The 23,188-nt window shown below is 43.7% G+C and overlaps 1 protein-coding gene and 1 long non-coding RNA gene across 2 annotated transcripts; both read right to left on the bottom strand.

Annotated features, from left to right (window-relative positions):
- Positions 1 to 63: 63 nt before the first annotated feature.
- LOC143145125 (uncharacterized) lies at positions 64 to 21,933 on the bottom strand. The gene is made up of 2 exons (XM_076308164.1): positions 21,728 to 21,933; positions 64 to 1,989 (listed from the first exon to the last, which is right to left on the bottom strand). The coding sequence occupies exons 1-2, from the start codon at positions 21,823 to 21,825 to the stop codon at positions 1,350 to 1,352; spliced, it is 738 nt and encodes a 245-aa protein (XP_076164279.1). The 5' UTR covers positions 21,826 to 21,933; the 3' UTR covers positions 64 to 1,349.
- LOC143145126 (uncharacterized) lies at positions 4,973 to 5,866 on the bottom strand. Its single transcript, XR_012991611.1, has 2 exons — positions 5,729 to 5,866; positions 4,973 to 5,654 (listed from the first exon to the last, which is right to left on the bottom strand). It is a non-coding gene; the product is annotated as an uncharacterized LOC143145126 (long non-coding RNA).
- Positions 21,934 to 23,188: the final 1,255 nt, after the last annotated feature.

Here is a 23,188-nt window from a genome sequence, read left to right as displayed (position 1 = left end):
CTACCAACCTCCACCCCACTCTTTCGTTCGCGGCGCTGCACCTTCTACCGCCAACGAGCCGCCTCTGCCAAATCCAATCCTACCCACTCACCCTGAGATCTAATCCCCGGTCTCTCTCTCTCTCTCGTTCCCCTTCTCTCTCTCTGGCGTTCTTTCTCTCTCGTTCCCCTATCGTGTCTCTGTTTTTCGCTTCCTCATCCAAGCTTCTTTTCTCATCCCTCTTCCCAGCCACCGGATTCCGCGCGACTCTCTTTCCCTTCCTTTTTCATACCCCATTTCTCTTTCTCCGCCTCGCCCGTAGCCCCGCGCGCCCGCGCGACGGTCTTTGGATCTCGCGCGTCTCCCTCCGTCGTTCGCTCCTTTGTCCTTGCCCCGCAGTCGCTGGTTTTTTACCCTGATCCTTCTATCGTCTAGGCGACTCCGTCGCGAACGACTTTGGTAAATGCCGGTGCATCCATCACCACCGAGCGTGTCAACCGGCGCGCCGAGCAGCGCCGTGCACGGTACTCACGCGGGATACGATTGTGTGTTCGTCGCGGGCACGTTGCGCGAATCGCGCCGTGCCGCGCGACCCGCCGTACAGCGGGGAGAAACCGGCTGCCGGACCCCGCGACCATGGATAGCGGAATCGGTGATACCCGTTGGGTCTAACGATCGACGATTCCCTCGAGTTTCCAGGAAATCCACACCGCGTACGGCACAATCTCCATTACCTACCACGGCGTTCTCCAAAGTAGGGGGCGCCTTGAGATCCAAGTGGCGGGGAGGGGACGAGAAGGGGTTGGGGGAAGTGGGCAAAAGAAAATTATTCGCGCAGAAAAATCTGCTCGACTTGTACGCGCTCCAGTGACGGATATACCGATCTGGCGGTTTCTTAGGGGCGCTTCGAGCTCCACGAATCGGACAAATTTCTATTCGTTGTTGAACCCTGTGTATCGTTAGCGTACGTACACGCGTCAATTTTTCCAACTGTTATTATCATCCAAGTGTATCCATACGAGGGAAAATCGCCAATGCGAAAACGAGATACCACGGTTCCAATAAATTTCGAAAACGTTCTACTTCGTTTAAGTGGTTCTCGGTTAGCTCCGGATCGAATCGAAAGTGTTTTTATATTGTACATGTACTTGTCCTTTCCAAGAATACATCAACCGTATTTTCTATCTATATTTTTCATTCGTACTGTGCGAATATAGTAACAGTTTCGACGTTTGATTTTTTACTACGAATGCACAATCGCTCCGATATTTCCATTCTGATAACGATGACACCGAGAGTGATAATATTCCCTGTTTAAGAACACGGAGCCTATTTCTGTCAAGGAGGCGCGCGTTTGCGTAAATTCTGATCTATTCCATTCCAATTGCGAATACTCGCAGCAATTGTAGGCCGATGATTCGTGTAAGTCGCTCCGATATCCGAGTGGAAGATGTCGTCCGTACTCGGGCGCTAAAAGTGCATACGTGTAGGGAATCGACGCACCGGACCGGTGGCGTTCGATGACTGGCAGACGGAATAATCATCGTTGTTAATTCATCGGCGCGAGCGAGCAAGGTCAGCGTTCGTGCCATTGGCCAACCAGCTCCGAATTTCTCGCAACGGGCGGCGCGACGTTCAGGAGGTTGGGACCGGTCGAGAACGTTCGTCGATAATAAATTATGCAAGTCCGTGCGACGCGAGCGGTCCTCGTCATTGGCCGTGAGCCCCCCGGAAGATCGTGCTGCGATTGGCGGCCAGCCAGAGGTCGTTTTTCGCGAGCGCGCGATAAACTTTCGTCCCGCCGCCACGGCGGGAGCATTGTCGCGCGAATTAGCGCGGCTCTTCAATTTTTCCACCGGGTCGGACCTCCATAGATTCCTGGACGTCTTCCGGTCGCAATGGATTTCCACCAGGGACGATTCCTTGCTTCCGTTCCACGCGAATATTTCATCCACAGACACCTCGAAGCTGGATCCTCCGATTACGTATTCTTCTCCCTCGATAAAAGTTCTGGTACAAAAAATTACGAAACGTGATTAACCCTTTCAATACGGTGGACAATACATTGCTACTGGATACAACGAGTATATAGTGATAGGTGATTATAGGTACCCTGAATCTGGGTCCTCCGATTAGGTATTCTTCTCCCTCGATAAAAGTTCTGGTACACAAAATTACAAAACGTTATTAACCCTTTCGATACGGTGGACAGTACATTGCTACTGGACGAGATACTTGAGAGGATAACGAGCTGTGGTATGTTTAAGTAAAGTTAGAAATTTTAACGAGTAACTAGGGTAAGTACAGTCGGTTACAACGAATATATAGCGATGTGTAATTATAGTCATCCATAGACCGATGCAGTAAGTGTATAGTGACGAGTAGCTATCGTCAATGGGTTAAAATGAAATGAAAGTGAAGAACACAATTGTTCCATATATTAGTATTACGAGTAATACCAATACTATTAGGTTGTTCGATAAGTTTTGTCGTTTCTTCCATTGTGAAAAAATTCCACGACTCTTCAACCTTGAACAATTGTAAATACACAAACGAGTCGACAGATCTGCACGAAATTTCGCACACGTTCGTCAAACAATAGTATACCATCTTTGGAAAAATCAAACGACGAACCTAGTATCTCTATTTCTTATCGAATAACGAAAAAACTTATCGAGCAACCTGTTAGCAATCGGAAACACGAATTTGAAAAATGATTCCCAAACGAAAACGAGACGGGTTAATCACCGTTCGAAATGCCTCTGTTAACGATCGGAGAAATTATAAATGCAACAGGGTCGAGGCAGCCGACCGTAGTAAAATATCCACAGCGGTAAGAAGATCGCCCTCTAAGGTTTAATAACTCTCGTAATACCCTTTTATCGTTCGTAGATCTTCTCGATTCCTCGCAAAGGGGTTTCATCGGGGTGCCTTGGTCTCGCGGCCGTAAAGCGCAGGTAACAATTAGACGTATCCGCGGTGTGTTAAGTGTACGTGCAATAAACGAACGAACGACTGTGTCCCACCGTAAACACAGCCGTGAAGTTTACGGCCGTGATTCGAGCGACCGCACAAGCGAAACGCATTAATACCGAACGCGAGGTAAAAAGGGCTACCGGCGCGGTGTCGAGGATCGCGGAGATTTATGCTCATCCATCGGCAGCTCTTGAGTGGCTCTCCTCGTGGAACAGGATCACCGCCACGGAAATTAATTGGCGGGACGAAGAAGTGGCGTTGAAAAGCCGGCAGTGGTTTCCACCCATTGTACTCGTTGCGGTTATGACTCGGCTGCCGTAGGACAGGGCCGAGAAAGGGAACCAAGGGCTTGGTAGAGGGGGACTGTTGAGGTGAGAGTCCGTAAGCGAGTAGGTAGTTCTCGGGCCACTCGATTGTTCGACCCTCGAGGGTTCCTCGACGAGCTACCCGTTTCTCTCTCTCTCTCTGTCTCTCTCTTTCTCTGTGCACGCTTCTGAGTGCCACGAAGAAGTCCCGGACCGAAGTCACATCCCCTACCGGTTCGACACCAGCTCGTAAAATTCGTTTCGCGACCACCTAGGTCTAACCTGGCCTCGACTTCTTCTCGACCGTCCCCTCGACCTTGGCTCCTGCGAAACTAGGCGATCCGTGTATCAGTCGAGCCTGGAGGCATCCATGATTCGCTGAAGGGGTTGCACAGTGACTCGTACGAACAGGATCTCTTGCTCGTGGCTACGAAAAAAGTTCAAGGTCAGAAGGAGCACACATTGATGGATATTTTGGAGCAAGAATCTTCTCGATGGTAGAAAGATCTTCGAGAGTGTTTCTTGGTCATTTGGTAGTTTCTTGGGACTGGAAGGTCACCGATGCTTTCCCAAAACGAGACTCTTTCTTCCATCGAGGACGCGGAAAAATTAGTCAGGGTGCAAGAATACTGTTTTTTTTTGTGCTCAGAATCTACCTGTGCGTCTGTCGGCGAGCCTGAGCACGGTTTCGGCAGGTATTATTGTTGGTGCACAACGAGATGGTCGACTCTTCCAACAGCTTCTCGATCTTGGAAAAATATCTATTACCACTCGTCCCGTCGCACCTGGCTACTTCTTCCTACCGGTGTATCGACGAACACTCCGCGTGGATCTCAACCGAGCAGCTGTGAAGCAGTTTCGGATTTTCAATATTCGTGGTGTCTCTCGCGCGGAGAATTGTTTTAAATGGCGCAACACGTGTTGGGCCCCTGCCAATGAGACGAACATTGTGTCACAAGTAACGAGGATCGCTCGAAATTGTTGAGAATCTCGATTAGGGAGAAGGGGGACTGATCATTGATAGAAAAATGGAAATGGAAAGATGCTTGTAAATGGAGGAGAAGTGTCATAAGTAGAACAGTGGTTAATTTTCACTCGTGTGTCCAATGCTGAACAATTGGATCGAGATGATTGGAGGACAGAGAAGATCTTTGTGAAACTGTTATTGGGTATTCGAGATTGGTGATCTTCCTCTACATTGTGCAGATTTTTGAAAAGCATACTCTCCATCTTCTTCTACATTATGCAGATTTTCGAAAGATTCGTCATTCGATCCTCATTCATTCGTTACACGAGAACTTGTCGTTTTTTCCTGAGAAACATACTTTCCATCTTCTTCTACACTGTGCAGATTTTCCAAAGATTCGTTACTGGGTCCTCAGACACAAGAGTCATTTTTTTGTTTGAAAAACATACTTTCCATCTTCTTCTACACTGTGCAGATTTTCCAAAGATTCTTTACTGGGTCCTCAGACACGAGAACTTACCATTTTTTTTCTAGAAACATACTTTTCATCTTTTTCTACACAGTGCAGATTTTCCAAAGATTCATCACTCGATCCTCAGACAAGAGAGTCATTTTTTCCAAGGAGCATACTCTACATCTTCTTTTACACTGTGCAGATTTTCGAAAGATTCGTTACCTCAGACACGAGAACTCATCGTTTCTTCCGAGAAGCATACCATCGTTGACTCGTGGAACTCGAGACACCACGGAATGAAGTAGATTCCGTCGTAGAATAAACAGAGAAGTAAAGTTAACGTTACCTCTGTCCGCCAACGACATGGTTGGTAAACGGCTTCCCCGAATACTCCTGGACCAGAGGAGTTTGCCTCCGAGAAGAAAACGGTGACATTGGAAGCAGCCCCTCCGCGTGAATGTGCTCGATCAACCGGCTCGCAGTTCTCGACCAAAGATCCCCGGCTCTATAACTAACTTGCTATTATGGCGGCCGAAGTGTAATTATCTCGCGATAGTTCGACCGCAAGACACTCCGCTAACTAGAAGGCAATTTGTGGATACTGGCCGTAATCGAGTTTCCATCCGTGCTGTATAATACCGAGCAGAATCGAACGTCTCTCGTTCTCGGTCACCCTTGTCCCTATTTTTCAACGATACAAATCGTTTCGACCGTTCTGTCCACCGTACGGTCTCTGACAATCTCGAAACCTATCTTGCAAATTGCCAACGATCTCGTCCGAGCTCTCCTCACGATCTAATCCAACGATTAATCATTCGAGTACCTCGTCGGTGTATACTGTGCGTGGAACGCCTATAGGCGTTGCGCGAACGTGCTCGTTATACGGGACAACGAGATCACCGCACGCGATACCTGCCTCGCGTTTGGATCTCGCGAATGAACGACAGTCATGATCGCACACGCTTCTACCAAGCTGTTAAAAAAGAAGTATTCGACATTGACGAGCTAAAGAGTATTTAATACTCGATAAATTGTGTAAACACATACCTGGGTATACCTGGTTTCTTTAAAAAAAAAGGAAGAAAAAAGAAGAACTCTGGACCATGCCATAACCTACGTCGATCTCTCGAATATTACACGTCTTCCAAGTTCGGAGGACTCTTCTTCTTCGACTCGTTCTACGAGGCGTAACCTGGCCTATTTTGAATATTATACGTCTTCAAACTCCGGAAGACTCCTCTTCCTCTTCTTTTTCTTCATCTTCTTATTCTTCTTCGACCGTGAAGGATGATTATACGGAATTAAAATCGTATTGGCCGAGTCGATCATCGTACGATCGTGGAATCAATAACTAAATTATACCTCTTACCGAGCCGGAGGAGAGGCTCTGTATCGTATCGATCATCCATTGGACGTACACGTCAGGAGTTTAGATGTTAGCTAGCTGGATCGTCTCGCGGGTAGAAAATGGGCCCGTGATTATTTCTACGGGTTGCTCGTGGAAGGATCCACGGTTTGGTGAACGGGGAGAGTTATAGACACCAGCCGACCTCTTCTTGCAAGAGCTAATTAATTTTTATAGCCCCGACCGTTGAGAGACTCGGCCCGCCGCGGCTGAACCGTACATTCCTTGTTCGGTTCCTGTGCGGGGAATATTAATGGACCCGACCCGTTCACTTCGCTCGTGTTTGCAGATTTCGTCCGGGTCCTCTTTATTTGCGGATCGTCTCGTCGTTATAGTTTCGACCTTCTAAAACTGGCCATTTTTCGATCGTCCTTACAGAGACAACGCGAACACTCCTCGACCGCTTGTTGAGAATTCAAGACACTCGCTCCGTGTGTCGAATCACACTACCACTGTCTGTGGTTTTATTAGAAATTTTTTACGCAGATTGTTTTCACTTCGAGTCGAGTAGACGAATTTATTAGGTTGTTCGGTAAGTCATTTCGTTTTTTTCTTTTTCGTGGAAATGAAATTCGATTTTTTTAGAGTCTACAAACGTTTTATTAAATATATTATATATATTCTCTATTTTGGAAAACGAAAAGAAAGTCATTTCGTTTTTTTTTTTTTGGTGCAAATGAAACACGATTTTTTTCTTTCTAGTGTACAAATATTTTATTAAATTATATATTCTCCATTTTGGAAAACGAAAAGAAAGTCATTTCGTTTCTTTTTGATGCAAATGAAACACGATTTTTTTCTTTCTACTGTATAAACATTTTATTAAATTATATATTTTCCATTTTGGAAGACGAAGAAGAAGTCATTTCATTTTTTTTTTTTGGTGCAAATGAAACACGATTTTTTTTAGAGCGTAGAAACATTTTATTAAATTATATATTCTTCATTCTGGAAAACGAAATTTTTTGGTGAAAATGAAACACAATTTTTTTAGAATGTACAAACATTTTATTGAATTATATATTCCCCATTTTGAAAAAAAAATCACTTTCCAAACACCCTAATAAATTTGTCTACAATACATATACATTTCGATTAATCCAAATTTTGATCACCAATTTTCGGTGTTGCGATCAAATAACAATTGTACGTATATTTTGTAAGTTTAGAGATATTGTAACTTTCAATGGTTTTCATAACACCGATGTAGGTATTTGCATAACAATCGGCCCCTCAATATTTACAATGACTGGTCGTGAAAAAGTTTGAAAAAGGAAAAGTATTACGCGATAATATTCAAAGAGCGATTGCTCAGAGAAGTTTTCAATTCTGTGGAATTTTTTGCTCGAAATTTTTTTCTTGTAGATCAACACGAAAGATCACCTTTGTCGAGGAACGAGGAACAATGGTTGAACGTTTCGAAGAACGAAAGAGCTTCGATTACGATTCTCGAGAATTATTTCTCGTAGAATTTATGGTAGGCAGGATTTTTAATCGAAACGGTTCCAAACAAGTCCATCGGGAACAATGAATTATAGCTCGATCGGCTGTAAGTAAATCTTCCCTTAAAAATAATTAGGTTTTAGGGTCCTGTATCGGGACGCTCGAATCGTTTCGATACTAATGGTTTGGACGTGCATACATGATCCATGGAAGATGGTAAATTAATATTATTGGATGACTAACTATGGTGGATACTTCTCGATAAAATTTTCTACGTTAAAAAATAACCACGAGCCTCGGTGAATTCTTTTCACCCTGCCTGCTGCTTCGTTTTTTGAACGCGTTAAGAATTCAAATCTTCGTGGATGTTTACTTCTTTCATGGCTGTGGCCTTCTATTCAGACCGCTGGGGACTATAGTCGGGCCAAAATCACCTGGCTGCTCAGGGCCACTATATCTCCCATAAAGATTGCCACGTCGTTCGAACTACCCCCACTTTATCCACTACTATAGTCCCTCGGTGACAAACTGTTCGTCGTGTGGTCGATATTAACCAGAAATAATCTCGAAACTGTACGTAAAATGCGTAGAATCATATTTTAGGACTGTGCAAAAGAAATACATTTATCTTTTAAAAACTTTTTTTTACAAATATCTTAAAATATAGTTTTTAGACTTGCATCGTTTCCTTCGACTCGTCGAAAGTACCACGAATCGTTAAGTGATTCGAATAATTGGTATTTCCAAGAAATGCACAATGCTTTGCTGTGCAGGCAACTATAATAAAAGCATTGTTCGATTTCAAGCATAGAACCGTGCGTGTTCCACGTTCGGTAAAACGATAGTGCATCGAGTATACAGTGCCATAAAGGAACGCACATGAACGCGAATATATCAGTTTAAACGACCACGTTCTAGAGAGGGCGCGCAAGGGCAAAGTTAATCGTGTTTATGTACAGTGCGTCAAAATACCCGCATGCGCGTCATCGTTGTCTATACACAAAGAGGTACAAGTCGAGGTCTTTATTAGAAGAGACGGGATTCACTGATGGGTTCGTTGAGACACCATGAACTCGAAACAGAGACGTTTACCTGAATCTGAGAGCTAGAACAAACATCAGAGATCAGCTGCTTCGACCCAAAGTGTCCTTACCGGGCAAACTTCTCACTACTATTGTCGTTGAACTATAAAAGATCTTCGAAACGATATTGCTCGTCGATCTAACGTTGTATACGAGATGTTCTGTAGGTAACACGTGGGAAAAGTAACGAATCGTGGAAAATGCGGGAACAGCGAGACTCGTCGGTCCGGTGAGGTCGGTTTCGGGGGACTGTGCTCCGGTCGCATCGGTCCGCGAAGCTTCGATTCAACGTCGCGTAAGATGTACCAGAATGTTGAGGTTGAACTTCAGAAATGTATATTAAATTGTTCGGAAAGTCATTGGAAGACATCCAAACTTTCAAAAATTCAAACGATACGAAAACTAATCTATGATTACTATATCATACTGGGTCGTTCGGAAAGTAATTTCATTTTTTTACGGTGAAAATGAAACACAATTTTTTTTAGATTGTACAAACAATTTTATATATTCTCCATTTTGGCAAACAAAACTTCTCGAACAAACCAATATTACAACTCTAACCTTTGACGGTCAACTTTTCTTCACTATTTAAATATTTCAATGTTCAATTTGGCTCAGTACTCGAATCTCCAGAGAGTCAAAATTTCTCGAGTCAACTCTCGGTAATATCTCAACAATATCATCTCCCCTACACTCGTAATGGAAAGACACATTCGTTACACGTTCGTGGACTTCGATCCCAAAACTTTACAAGACACCGAGTGTACACAGTTCTCTCGTTCAGAAGACCACGTGCGCCCCGAATAATCAAAACATTGCAAAAAATACCGAATGTTCCCGCTTCGACCGGGTACAGATCGCGGTGCACCGAGGTCCGGGTTAGGTCCGGGCTCACCGGTCGATTCACGTCGAAATACGTTCGCTCAACCCTTACGATGTGGGTTATTTCGATCCCAGGTTCTCGTTCGAGGATCGACGTCTCTCTCTCTCTTTCTCTGGGCCACGGATCAATCCCGTGGCCTCTGCTACGCGTCGTAACGAAGACGCGCGTACGAAACGAATTTCGTTCTCCCCCGAAGCTTTCGTAACGCGGTGGCTCCTGTAATAAAAGGTTTCGCCTCTTCTTGTAGCCACAACTCGCAACCTACAATTCGGTGGCCACCCGGCCAGAACCACCACCGCGACCGTCCCTTTTCCCGCGCGCGCGGTGGTTCAACCAACCACTCGTGGCCCGACCACCTCTGACGAGTGCCAAGTGTGGCGGGAATTATGCAATTATTGCGCAGCGGCCGACAATTGTCGCGCGGAAAACGACGGGTGCCTGAATGGCCTGAGTGTCTCGAGGAAAGGGGTAGCGAGAAACGGGGATTTCCTCGCCGATTTACTACCGAGGTGCCCCGTTCCTCCCTTGCCGCGTGTGTTTCGTTCTCTACGGTTTAATTCATTCCGTGAAGTCGGATCGACGCCGTTTAAAAGAGAGGGATTCGGTTAAGATCGGGTAGCACACTGGCCGGGGAAACGAAATTATTCCGAGTCGATACTCGATTGACAAGAGTATCTCGTGTAAAGTATGGAATTGAGGTGTGTAGTGTACGAACGTATATATACGCTCTTCGTACATCATCGATCGTTTTTCCGAGCGTATATATACGCTCTTCGTACCTCAGCGACCACTTTTTTTTTATGCCTCATTCGAGACATTTTTGATGTCAGATACTCGATTGACAAAACTATCTCGTGCAAAGTATGAAATAAAAGTATATATTGTACGAACGATTATATACGCTCTTCGTAAATCAGCGATCACTTCTCGAGGGCGTATATATACGATCTTGGTATATGAATGGTCATTCTTCGAGAGCGTATATATACGATCTTGGTATATGAATGGTCATTCTTCGAGAGCGCATATATATACGATCTTGGTATATGAATGGTCATTCTTCGAGAGCGTATATATACGTTCTACCGTATATTAATGGTCATTCCTGGAGGGCGTATATAGACGTTCTTCGCATATGAATGGTCATTCTTCGAGGGCGTATATATACGTTCTTGGCATATTAATAATCATTCTTCGAGGGCGTACATATACGTTCTTGGCATATTGATGATCATTCTTCGAGGGCGTATACATACGTTCTACTGTATATTAATGGTCATTCCTGGACGGCGTATATAGACGTTCTACTGTATATTAATGGTCATTCCTGGACGGCGTATATAGACGTTCTTCGCATATGAATGGTTTTTCTTCGAGGGCGTATATATACGTTCTTGGCATATTAATGATCATTCTTCGCAGGCGTATATATACATTCTCCGTATATGAATGGTCATTCCTCGAGGGCGTATATATACGTCCGCCAGAGCGAGAGGGTTAAAATTACACCTGAACGCACTCCTGTGGTACATTTGCGAATCTATCAAACGAATACTCGTAGCGTATAAGTCGCCAGGGAAGTGAAGATCAAATTAGAGATACGTTCGCAGGAACTTTTTTCTCGATTGCGTCGAATCTATACCCCAATGTGGTCCCCACATGGTGCGGGTCACCCTGTGTAGGACGACGAAACGAAAGGATCGCGGGCTTCCAGACAGGGTGAGTCTCGAGACTGTTCCTTCCTTTTACCTTGAAAAACGTGTCTAGTGGAAATGATAAGAGTTAAACGGACACGGTTTTATCTAACCAAGTTTCCAGGTTCTCGAAAGAGTTCAACGCAACTCTTAACCCTTTGGACTCGAGAGGAGATCCTTCAGTGTACTATTTTCGATCCGGGGAAACTTCGTGGTTTGGAATTCAAATTGGAATTTAAATATCACGTTCTTGTACAGTGTAAACGCATCTATGTTAAGTATATAAAAATGTTCCATTCTGGATGAATTTTACCACTTAAAGAATTTTCTCCAGGCGTTTGTTTCCAGTAGGAGAAAGAAACCTCGAGTGCAAAGGGTTAACACGACTTAATCACCCGGTTAACTGTATTTTGTGTATGAGTATTTATACACTCTAAAGAAAACGAAATGAATTTTCGAACAATCCAATATTTCCAATCCAGGAAAACTTGGTGATATAGAATATAAATTGCAATTTAAATATCACGTTCTCGCAAAGTGTAAACGCATCTATGCGAAGTGTATAAAAATCTCCATTCCAGATGAATTTTACCATTTAAAGAATTTTCTCGAGACGTCGATTTCCAGTAAGAAAGAAGCCTCGAATGCAAAGGGTTGACCCTGTCCTCCTAGAAACCGTAGCATCGATGCGTAGATTTCTTCTAAAACGTTCCTTCTGGACGATCGTTCACGCACATTGAATAATCGGAGATGTTCGCGAGGTCTTGAACGTTGATCGATGAAACCGATGCGCAGCGACGAACTTATGGGGTCACCGGGTTATCCACTGGCAACCAGTGCCAAAGGTCGTTTCTCGTCCGCCTAAAATACTCGACGAAGCGAAACCAGCGTATTTTTCACGCGCGAGGCTCCTTTTTTTCCCAAAGGGTCGCTCTAAATCGGTACGGAGTAACGGGTGCGTGGTACCGAGAAGTTTCACGGTGCGAACAGGGTCACGTTGAAACACTCGTTGGCCCTAGGCGCATTTGCTTTACCAGGCTTCCCTTAGACGCGAAGAACCGGCGAAGAACGGAACAGGTTCGGGCTAGAATTCGTGTGCCCGTATTGTGCAATCGATGACACGCCGGAACATCGTTTAACGTGCTTCGTGGAATCGGTTACAGTTCTTCGATTGTTCCAGATCTCGAGTGTGCACGCTCACGTAAGTCGCCACGAATTCGTAGACACTGATTTTTAAGTATAGGACGATGACTCCGGTGCATTCGGGTCTGTAAGTTGAATCTTCTCTCGTGCAACATCGTGTGCACCGTTCAAGCTCCGAAACACTCTTTTCCAAGGTGCAATCGATGACACGCCGGAACATCGTTTAACGTGCTTCGTGGAATCGGTTACAGTTCTTCGATTGTTCCAGATCTCGAGTGCACACGCTCACGTAAGTCACCACGAATTCGTAGACACTGATTTTTAAGTATAGGACGATGACTCCGGTGCATTACGAAACATTGTTTTGTAAGGTGTGTTACGTTCGAACTTGACTTCTCGCGCCAATTTTCGCACCGATTGTTATCCGTTGAACCGTGTCGGGATTTAAGGGCGAGAATCGCTTAATTTACCACCCGGGACGATCGTTGTATTCTCGAAGCGATAGGACGGGGTCGAGACGAGGCGCCAGAAACGAGACGAGGAAAAAGAACTGGGCACAGATAGGCAAGGTGCAAACCGCTCGACGAAGGAAATAGAATTCAGAGGAGAACTTCCTTCATTTCGACTTTTACCGGCTACCGGCCAAAGGAACGTCGTGTTGTAACGGGTGATACTCGCGCAAAGGACGTTAAACTTTTACGCGGTTGGTTTTCTTTTTTTTTTTATTTTTCATAGGCGTGTCGTTCGAGCGTGATAGTCGATTTAAAAAAAAAACTTAGTTATGGTAGCTACGGAGAGAGGATCGCATTTCTTGGAATTTTACCATTCGAGGAATTTTGTTGTTGGATGAATTCTTTGAAAAATTACTCAATTATCATTCTTCGAGGGCGTATATAAACGTTCTTCGTATATGAATGGTCATTCTTCGAGGGCGTATATATACGTTCTTGGCATATTAATGATCATTCTTCGAGGGCGTATATATACGTTCTTGGCATATTAATGATCATTCTTCGAGGGCGTATATATACGTTCTTCGTATATTAATGGTCATTCTTCGAGGGCATATATATACGCTCTCCTAGGAGGATTACAATATTCCTGGATAATTATCAAAATAGACGTCCAATAGTGTTAATGGTAAATTAATTTTTCCTACCTCGTCTCAACGTCGAAGGTACACGATCAGATACAAAAAGTGATATTGTTAAAAAAAACTTCCACAACTGTTGGAATACGACTTGAATCGATGCAATCTTTGAGAAGTGAAGACACGGGGGAGGGGGTTGTTACCAACTTTGATATTTTTCCATCGGTGGTCAGGACTAGTCAGTCGTTGACTGTATTATCTTCTACTATTTAAATAAACGTTCTATTTACTTTTCTCTCGTGTTCATTTACTATTCCACGACTGAAGAACATACGTATCTGTTGTAAAGTTCAGATTATAATATGTAGTTTGTTATAATACGCAGGAATCTCGCGTATCCAGTGGTATAGTTTTTGTATATATAAAAATACAAAGTCCAAAGAAACAAGTGTACAGTGATATGCCTTGACTTAAACAACGACAGTGTGGTGTGGTCTTCGTGACTCTCGACTTTTCTTTCTGACTAGAAAGAAAACCCAAAAGAAAAATAGCCAAAGCATTGACCCTTCCACACCAATATGAAGACAGTCCTTAAAACTGACATCGACCATTCCCTATCAACATCTGCCACTCTTAGAATCACCATTGCATTCGTTCCAATAGTATCGTACATTAGTATTACTAAACTAGAATTTACAACGGAGTCTATGGAAATAAAATAATCCCCAGATAGTGTTTGTCGCGTGCCACTGACTTCACCTGACGCGAACACCCATTTTTTTAATAACAGAGATCACCATTCATGGGTTTCACGGGCTGAAAAATCTTGACAATACCACCGTGAGAATCTCGCTGACGAAAGATATACAAGCAGACGACATAAATTTTCCTCGTTTTCGAGCATTCGTTCATTCGTTCGTTCTCCTCGCGTTACGTTTGTAAATCGACTGTTCGACTCGGTGTAAATCGCTTGGCTGGTAAACACGCACAATGGACACGCTCGTCACGGTGAAATTCGTTCGATCGGTTACGGGTTCGTTCGTGGAAGATTTGTCAGCGTTGAAGCCACTCGGTTCAACCGGTGTTGGGTTCTCGTCGCGAGTTCCGAGAGCAACGAAAAGAAAGGCGAAGAAACGAGCTGGCGATCTCGTCAATTCACCGAAACATCCGTGCCCCGGTATCTACCCCCGATAATATTTACTGGACGCTCGAACGCGCGGTAGTGGAGGAGGAGGGGGGGTGAGGCGCACGGGGTGGGGGCGCGAGGAGGTGGAGCCACTCTTCCGAGATGAGTCGGTCCATTCAAAAGACGCTATTAACCGCGCTATTGTCGGGACGACGTGAAAGCGCCTTACGTGAAATTTAAAGTGAACCAATATCACGGTACTAATTCCCCTTCGGATCGTAAAAGTGCCGTGAATGGAAAAAGGATATCGTTACGATGCCCACTGTTTGCAACGAAACAGTGATTCCATCAGGGTTTTGTTTCCATTTCGTTAGTAAGGATCTAAACACTTTGGAAGAATGTGGTTTTAGGGAGAGTGGGGTAATTGGGAATATCTGAGCAAGAATTCAAACGATACGAGAACTATGGCTATGACTATTATGTTATATTGTCATATAAGCTATGACTATTATGTTATGTTGTCATATAAGCTATGACTATTATGTTATATTGGATTATGCACTGAATGAAAAAGGATATCGTCACGATATCCACTGTTTGCACCAAAACAGTGATTCCATGAACAGTGATTCCACTTCAATGTTTCCATTTCGTCAGTAAGGATCTAACCACTTTGGAAGAACGTGGTTTTAGTGGAGAGGGGGGTAATTGGAAACACTTGAGCAAGAATTCAAACGATACGAGAACTAAGCTATGACTACTGTATTGTATTGAATTGTTTGGAAAGTCACTTCGTTTTTTTTTTTTTTGGTGAAAATGAAACACGATTTTTTTTAGAGCGTGTGAACGTTTTATTAAATTATATATTCTCCATTTTGGAAAACGAAATTACTTACCGAACAACCTAATAGATGAAAAGTAACCAAAAGTTCACACTCCAAACGCGTGACCTTTTTATTGTCACTTGGACACATCTGATTTCCTTTTCTAACAAATTGAAATATCTGTGCTCGCGATTGCTCCAATCTCCCCTGATGATCGATACGAACTATATCCACACGATGTCGTTGATTCGAAAATAATGATTTCATCCTTCGTAAGAAAGTCAACAATCGTTAATAATAACTTGGTGTTCCACTTGGACGAGTTTGAACGCGTTACCCTGTACAAGAGAGCACTGAACGTAGCATCGCGTCGAATGATCGACAAGAATCCCCGCAAGGACTCGATAATATCGTCGAAATTAAAGTGAAATTTAAAAGCAACGCCACGGCCTCGATGATTTTCACGATGCGGGGGTAGTAGACCCACGAAAGTGATCATCGGCTGGAACCAACGATCGAGAAACGCATCGCCCGGAGGAGATCACAGAGAAAAGAGAAACTTTACGAGATGCGTATATACGCTACACGATCCGGGCTGCGGCACAATTCGCTACTAATTGATTTTACGACGTCCGTTATATTGACCGTGAAGATCGTCGACAGAGCTCGTAGTCAGGGGGTGCAGATGACACCCTGGTGGGAGCCATGCATGACGCCCTTTTTCAGACACACCCGAGGAATCTCTATGCACCCTGATCGCCGGGAACGATTCGATCTGGAGCCTGTGCTCTGTTCTTTGTCCGGTTAATGTTTCGCCGATAGGAGCTGTGTTTCGGGTACAGCGAGTGAGGATTAAACAAAATTTTACTGGGTTCTTCGTTAAGTTTTCTCGTTCGATTAAACTTACCGAACGGTGCTGTTCAATAAGTACTGTTCAATAAGTACTGTTCAGTAAATAATTTTCAATAAGTACTGTGCGACAAGTACTGTTCAATAAGTACTGTTCAGTACATAATTTTTAATAACTACTTTTCAATAAGTACTGTACGATAAGTACTGTTCAATGTAGTACTTTTCAATAAGTACTGGCCAATGTTGTACTGTTCAATATAGTACTGCTCAATGTAGTACTGTTCAATAAACACTGTTCGATAAGTACTTTTCAATAAACACTGTTCAATGTAGTACTGTTCAATGTACTACTTTTCAATAAGTACTGTTCAATGTAGTACTGTTCAATATAGTACTGCTCAATGTAGTACTGTTCAATATAGTACTGCTCAATGTAGTACTGTTCAATAAATACTGTTCGATAAGTACTTTTCAATAAGTACTGTTCAATGTAGTACTGTTCAATATAGTACTGCTCAATGTAGTACTGTTCAATAAATACTGTTCGATAAGTACTTTTCAATAAGTACTGATCAATGTAGTACTGTTCAATAAGTACTGTTCAATGTAGTACTTTTCAATAAGTACTGTCCAATGTAGTACTGTTCAATAAATACTGTTCGATAAGTACTGTTCAATAAGTACTGTCGTTCTTGAAGTAATAAGTTTTGTCGTCCGATGAAACTTATTAAACAGTACTGTTCAATAAGTACTGTTTATTATAGTATTGTTCAATGTAGTACTGTTCAATAAGTACTGTTCAATAAGTTTTGTCGTTCAATGAAACTTATTAAATAGTACTGTGAGAAAGAGTCTCAGTGGGTCTTCAATTTCGTCTGTCTCTCGACTCGTCACTGTGTACAGACCTGTGACAACGCGAGAGGCAAGTATATATTTTTTTACGCGTCGAACAAGCGTACAAGGAACACCGAATCGAACGTAAACGTACTCACGTTTTTAACTCGGTTCGAGGATCAGCTGACGTAATAAAATAACAAGAGGCTATAAACAGTTGCGTGACAATCCGAGAATAGTCACTGTATACAGGTCACAGCCTCGATTCCCGTCTCGTGGCATTAGTTGCCCATAGAAGAACACAATCCAGCCGGCCTCCAATAGGATCGAGACGATCTCAAAAGGAGGCAAGATAGGAACGAAGGAAAGTCCATCTCTCGTTCTCCACTGCTCCTTCGCTATCTCTCGCTCCAATGGACGATGAGACAATAGAGCGAGGTTTGCGAGACGCGATAGCAGTCGGATTAATTCTCGATCGATTCGAAGGGTACGGAGCGGGGCTCCCTCGACCCTCAGAATTCCTGCTTTCTCGACGAATACGCAACTTGTTGTTCGCGTATTAACCGATTTGACTCGTTGCACGTTACGATGTAATTTTAACTAAATTACTGTACTTGTTCAGCTCTAGTTCAAACACGCTCCTGAAGCGTAGATTACGATAGATGAAATCTAAACGCGACAAAATATAATCTTTTATTCTATGCAATCTCAAAATTGAACACACCTGGTTCCAGTTATATATACCTCGTATATATTTTACAATATGCACGAATATTTCTCGTTCGTGAAACGTAACAGAATTTGTGTCCAATGGTCACTGATCTGATATTAGTCTCGAGAATATGTTCTAATCACAGGTAAAAAGATTCGATCTCTGCAGAATATTGTTTCATCGTCTGGGTGACAATTCTAAGGACTACCAATTAGTCCAGGTGACAATTCTAAGGACTACTAACTTGTTCAGGTGGCAATTCTAAGTACTACCAACTAATACAGGTGACAATTCTAAGGACTACCAACTAATCCAGGTGACAATTCTAAAAACTAGCAACTAATCCAGGTGACAATTCTAAAGACTAGCAACTAATCCAGGTGACAATTCTAAGGACTAGCAATTAATTCAGGTGGCAATTGTATGGACTACCAACTAATCTAGGTGATAATTCTAAAGACTACCAATTAGTTCAGTTGACAATTTTAAGGACTACAAATTATTTCAGTTGACAATTTTAAGGACTACCAATTAGTCCAGGTGACAATTCTAAGGACTACCAACTAATCTAGGTGATAATTCTAAGGACTACCAATTGGTTCAGTTGACAATTTTAAGGACTACCAATTAATTCATGTGACAATTCTAAGGACTACCAACTCGTCCAGGTGACAATTTTAAAGACTAGGAACTAATCTAGGTGACAATTCTAAGGACTACCAACTAATCTTGGTGACAATTCTAAGGACTACAAATTAGTCCAGGTGACGATTCTAAGGACTACCAACTAATCTTGGTAACAATTCTAAAAACTGCCAACTAACCCAAGTGGCAATTCCAAGGACTACCGACTCGAATCAATAAATGTTTACGAAGCAACCGTGGGTCGTTTCGAGTATTGGGACGCGCGCGCGCGCGCGAAGGGCCCGCGTCACCGAGGATCGAATTATTGTTATCACAACCATCTGGTCGTCGCTTCGACGAGCCTGAAAGCCGACGCTGGCGTTCGTCAGATCAAAGGAGGCCGAACGCTTCCGCTCGCGTTGGATGGAAAACATAACGCGAAATCCCCTGGCGAATAGATTCGAAAATGAACGTCGAACAGATCGCCAAAGTGCCCCTGGGACCGCGCGAGTTTTACACGAAGGGGAACAAAGAGTTCCGGTCCCGTGCGTTCGGGTACTGCTCGCTATTGTAGCGACGTTGCATCGGTCTTCTGGGGGTTCAAATATGCGACGCGTCTACGATCGAGAAGACACGATACCAAAGATCAAAAAGACTACGTCCGTTTCCATAGTACGAGCGTACGTTTTCGCGTTCACAAGCGCCGAGTTTGTCTTCGTCGTGCACTCGAGTTACGCGCGACAATGTGTAGACACGGTGGTGGTGGTGATGGTGATTGTCTAGTCGATGGTAGAGATAGAACGAAGTCGTGAGAGGGAACACCTTAGCGAACCGACGAGGACACTCGTTTCTTTCTTCCTCTGTGGTAACCAATATCGGCCACCACGGTAACCGCGTAGCAAGGATATCAACTTTCAGATCGCTTAAGTACCCAGTCCACTGTATCACTTTCATCGACTATAATTGATACCCGGTGTTACGCTCGATCTGACTCATTAATGCCTAGGAATCCGGAGATACCGAGCTTGGTAATTCACGGGCTGAAGAATTCCGAATGTACGAGTCTCGGTGGTGGATCATCGTCCAGGTGACAATTCTAAGGACTACCAACTTGTACAGGTGACAATTCTAAGGACTAGCAACTAATCTAGGTGATAATTCTGAGGACTAGCAACTAATCTAGGTGACAATTCTAAAGACTACCAATTAGTTTAGGTGATAATTCTAAGGACTAGCAACTAATCTAGGTGACAATTCTAAGGACTACCAACTAATCTAGATGACAATTCTAAGGACTAGCAACTAATCTAGGTGACAATTCTAAGGACTAACAACTAGTCCAGGTGACAATTCTAAGGATTAGCAACTAATCCAGATGGCAATTGTAAGGACTACCAACTAATCTAGGTGACAATTCTGAGGACTACCAACTAATCTAGGTGACAATTCTAAGGACTACCAACTAATCTAGGTGACAATTCTAAGGACTACCAATTCGTCCAGGTAAAAATTCAAAGGACTACCAATCGTCCAGGTTACGACTCTGAGGACCATTCGATTATGAACAAAAATCATGGGTTCCAGAAGATCAGAGGTACAATTGTTTACCTGACCAGGTCACCGCGCTAGAATCAAACGGTTACGAGGAAAATTTTACGACCGTGTAATTTGAAGTCGTAAAACTTTCGAAACTCCTGGTTAGCTACAGTCACGGCTAACGATTACGGTACTCCGGATCGAGAAGTATATCCGAACGATGTTCGCGCGTTAATTTTTGAATCGTTTATTCGGACAAGGGTGAACGGTTCCCCGGGCGATGAACGCATGAATTGTCGTTGCACGAGTCGATTTCAGGGTGGCTCGAAAATCGATGAACTTCTGGCAGGTCCTAGGACTAATCGTGATCGATGAGCCGGCGCCCAGCGGCACGTGACTGGTGATCTATCGCGTGGAAACGACCGATCGCGATATATGGGACGAGAAAACATTTCGCTCTTTCGTTGGGTGTCATTTTCCTTTCTTTCTTTCTTTCTTTCTCTATTTTTTTTTTTTGTTCCTTCGAACCGTTACGAGTCTTACTCCCGATCGTATCCTGTTCGTTAACGCGACCGTTCGTTCGCGAAAGGAGGAAGAGCGTCGCCGAGAGATACCATCGGGATTCGTTTTTTGACCGATTTTCGAAATTAGACGAATCGTGGCAGGAATGCGGGGCCAACTAATTGCTCGGAAGATTTTTCAGCCACAGTCTCGCATACCATTCGTTTTCAGGGGTACTCGATGCTCAGATAGAAATCTCGAAATTATAGCTCGACTATATAGATGTTCCCGACGACAGGGAAGCTCGTTAGACCGAGCCGAGTGTATCGATGACCCTCATTAGGTAATCATCTTTTAATTAAGCCCAAGGGGGGGAAAAAAGACGCCGACTGTTCGGTCCGCGACCACAAACGTGATTACCTTGCTCTACCGGTTCAACGAACGGGTTTGTATCTTCGAATGGGACTGACATACAACTTGACGCACTCTAATCTTACGTCTACGGATAGGTACACCTCGATCCTCTGTCAGGTGCATTTTTAAGGCGCCGACCCCGCCAGGAAACTCGTCTAATCTTCTTTTCCATTGTCGCCCTTACGACGACGACGACGACTCGCCTTTTTCAACACAATACGTAACACGTGTCCCTCGTTTCGAAGCGACGTTACTCCTCGCCTCGCTTACGCATGTTTACCGCGTAATCGTATCGCGTTACGTTACACGCAAATATTATGACTTCTGTGACCCGTTTGTCGCCGCGACCGAAAGCGATAAATACTTTTACGTCGTATCCATTACGATCTTCGAATACTTTGTAAACACAACGATACCGAGAATTTTAGTCGTAAACGTTTCTCGACTTACGCGACGATCGTATTCCGTTTGAACGATAATCAGATTTAACGAAGATTTGTAATTTTTCGTCTACCAATATTCGAAATTGAAAAAAACTTTTCAAACGATGTACTTCGATAACCTGTACTTTTCTGGAAAGTATATTTTACGTTTCACTTCCGTCGGTATAGTTTCCAATTTGAATTTATTACAAAAATAATACAGTTGTAAAATAATACTTTAAACAGTAGAAAATATGGAAATAACTAACAAGCGCGGGGTTACGGGCAAAATAATGCAATTTTCGTAAACTTTTACTTTTACTTAATTTTTCCTAACCTCTGTCGCAAAGACGTTGAAATGTTTGCATATGGTAGGGAGGACGTGAAACGTGTCGTCATCGTGGGGGTTAGGTACGGTATACGGCCGAGGTAATTGATACACAGAAATCGCAACTGACCTGCGGAGTATGGGTCCGTACGATGGAGGGATGGTCGACGAACGGTTGTTTGACGGCACCACCCCCACCTCTGAAGCACGGCAAACCTGGTATCGCATTCACGGTCCACTGCTTCAGGATTCGGGTCTCCACCCTGCTTCTACGCTGTCTCCTCCTCGTAAAAAAAAAAGAGAGAGAGAAGGACAGCATGGTGAAGGCTACGCGTCGCCGGCGATCCGTAACCCTCGATCGTCGGTTTCAAACGTATCGGCACAAGCGAAACATACTTAACAGATGGTTACATGAGGAACGCATTTGTCTTACAAATCGCGGTTTTGGAACGTTCCCGTGTCTCCTGGTACGGAAACACTTCAACGAAGTCGCCGCTTATCGACAGAGATTTATCGACGATGCTTTACGAGAATTATTTATCGCAGCACCAGGGACGCATAATATCGAACACCTCCTCGTTTACGATCGTAGGCATTGGTAGCAACCTGGAAAAAGGTTTGTGACAGGATAATCGTCTAGGACGCTGGGATCTCGCGTTTCCCGAACCTCAAACGAGAAATGCATCTCGCGATCGGATCGTGAACATAACCACGCAGTCTCATCACGCGTTCGTCGTATTTCGATACCGAGTCACGAGCGCGACTGCATGCTAATCAGCGGACAGGGAACAGGGAAAGTATAAGGCGCTTTAAACGGAGCTGTCTCCGGTGAAGATTAACGTGAGACAAGACAATGCAACGACAGTATTGTCGATTTGCGAGATATATTTATCAATGGTTACGTAAGGGATAAGCGATGTGTTTTTCTATTCTTGAACAATTCGATCGTAATTATAGCAGAGCGCGGTGCAACGTTATTTTGATATAATAACTCTGCCACGCGAAGTTATCTATCAAGAGGGCATAAGTCGTCGTCGCGTGGTAAGAAACGCCTCGGCGATATACACGGCAGGTGCGCGTGCAGACAGCTCGAGGCGCTTACCAGTTAACCATGGGGCGGGCAAACTTTTTTCTGAAAGGGCCAAGTAAGAAGCTGCGGGATTTACCGTGCCAAAAAGAGGTCACGCTATGCTAAAGCGAACGCAAGTCTTTTTAATCATCTCGTCAGGGAAGTATAATCCGTGCAAATCGTCCGTAAAAATTCGCACCACTGGGTCTGGTACTGCTGCAACAGGCATCGTTTCTAAACGAAAAAGATCCATTCGTATCGTGTTGTATGAATCGTACAAAACGTTCACATTTAGGTAGAAATTTTTGCACGATTGTATATACAAAAAAGAAACCTATCCGGGAGTATAATAGTATCCTTATGGAGTAATGCGAAATGGACTGGACAATAGAATCGCAAGTAATTACGAATAACTAATGAAGTAAAAAGAAAATTAACGTCAAACGTATATAGTTGGCGCTAAAGCGAGAAGATGAGTAAAAGTTTGTAAAGATAGCATTTAATTTACTGTGTATGTTCACC

The sequence above is a fragment of the Ptiloglossa arizonensis genome, chromosome 4 (genome assembly GCF_051014685.1).
Source record: "Ptiloglossa arizonensis isolate GNS036 chromosome 4, iyPtiAriz1_principal, whole genome shotgun sequence".
Taxonomy (NCBI): domain Eukaryota; kingdom Metazoa; phylum Arthropoda; class Insecta; order Hymenoptera; family Colletidae; genus Ptiloglossa; species Ptiloglossa arizonensis.
The sequence above is the reverse complement of the archived record's forward strand: the minus strand, read 5'-3'. Positions and strand labels throughout refer to the sequence as shown.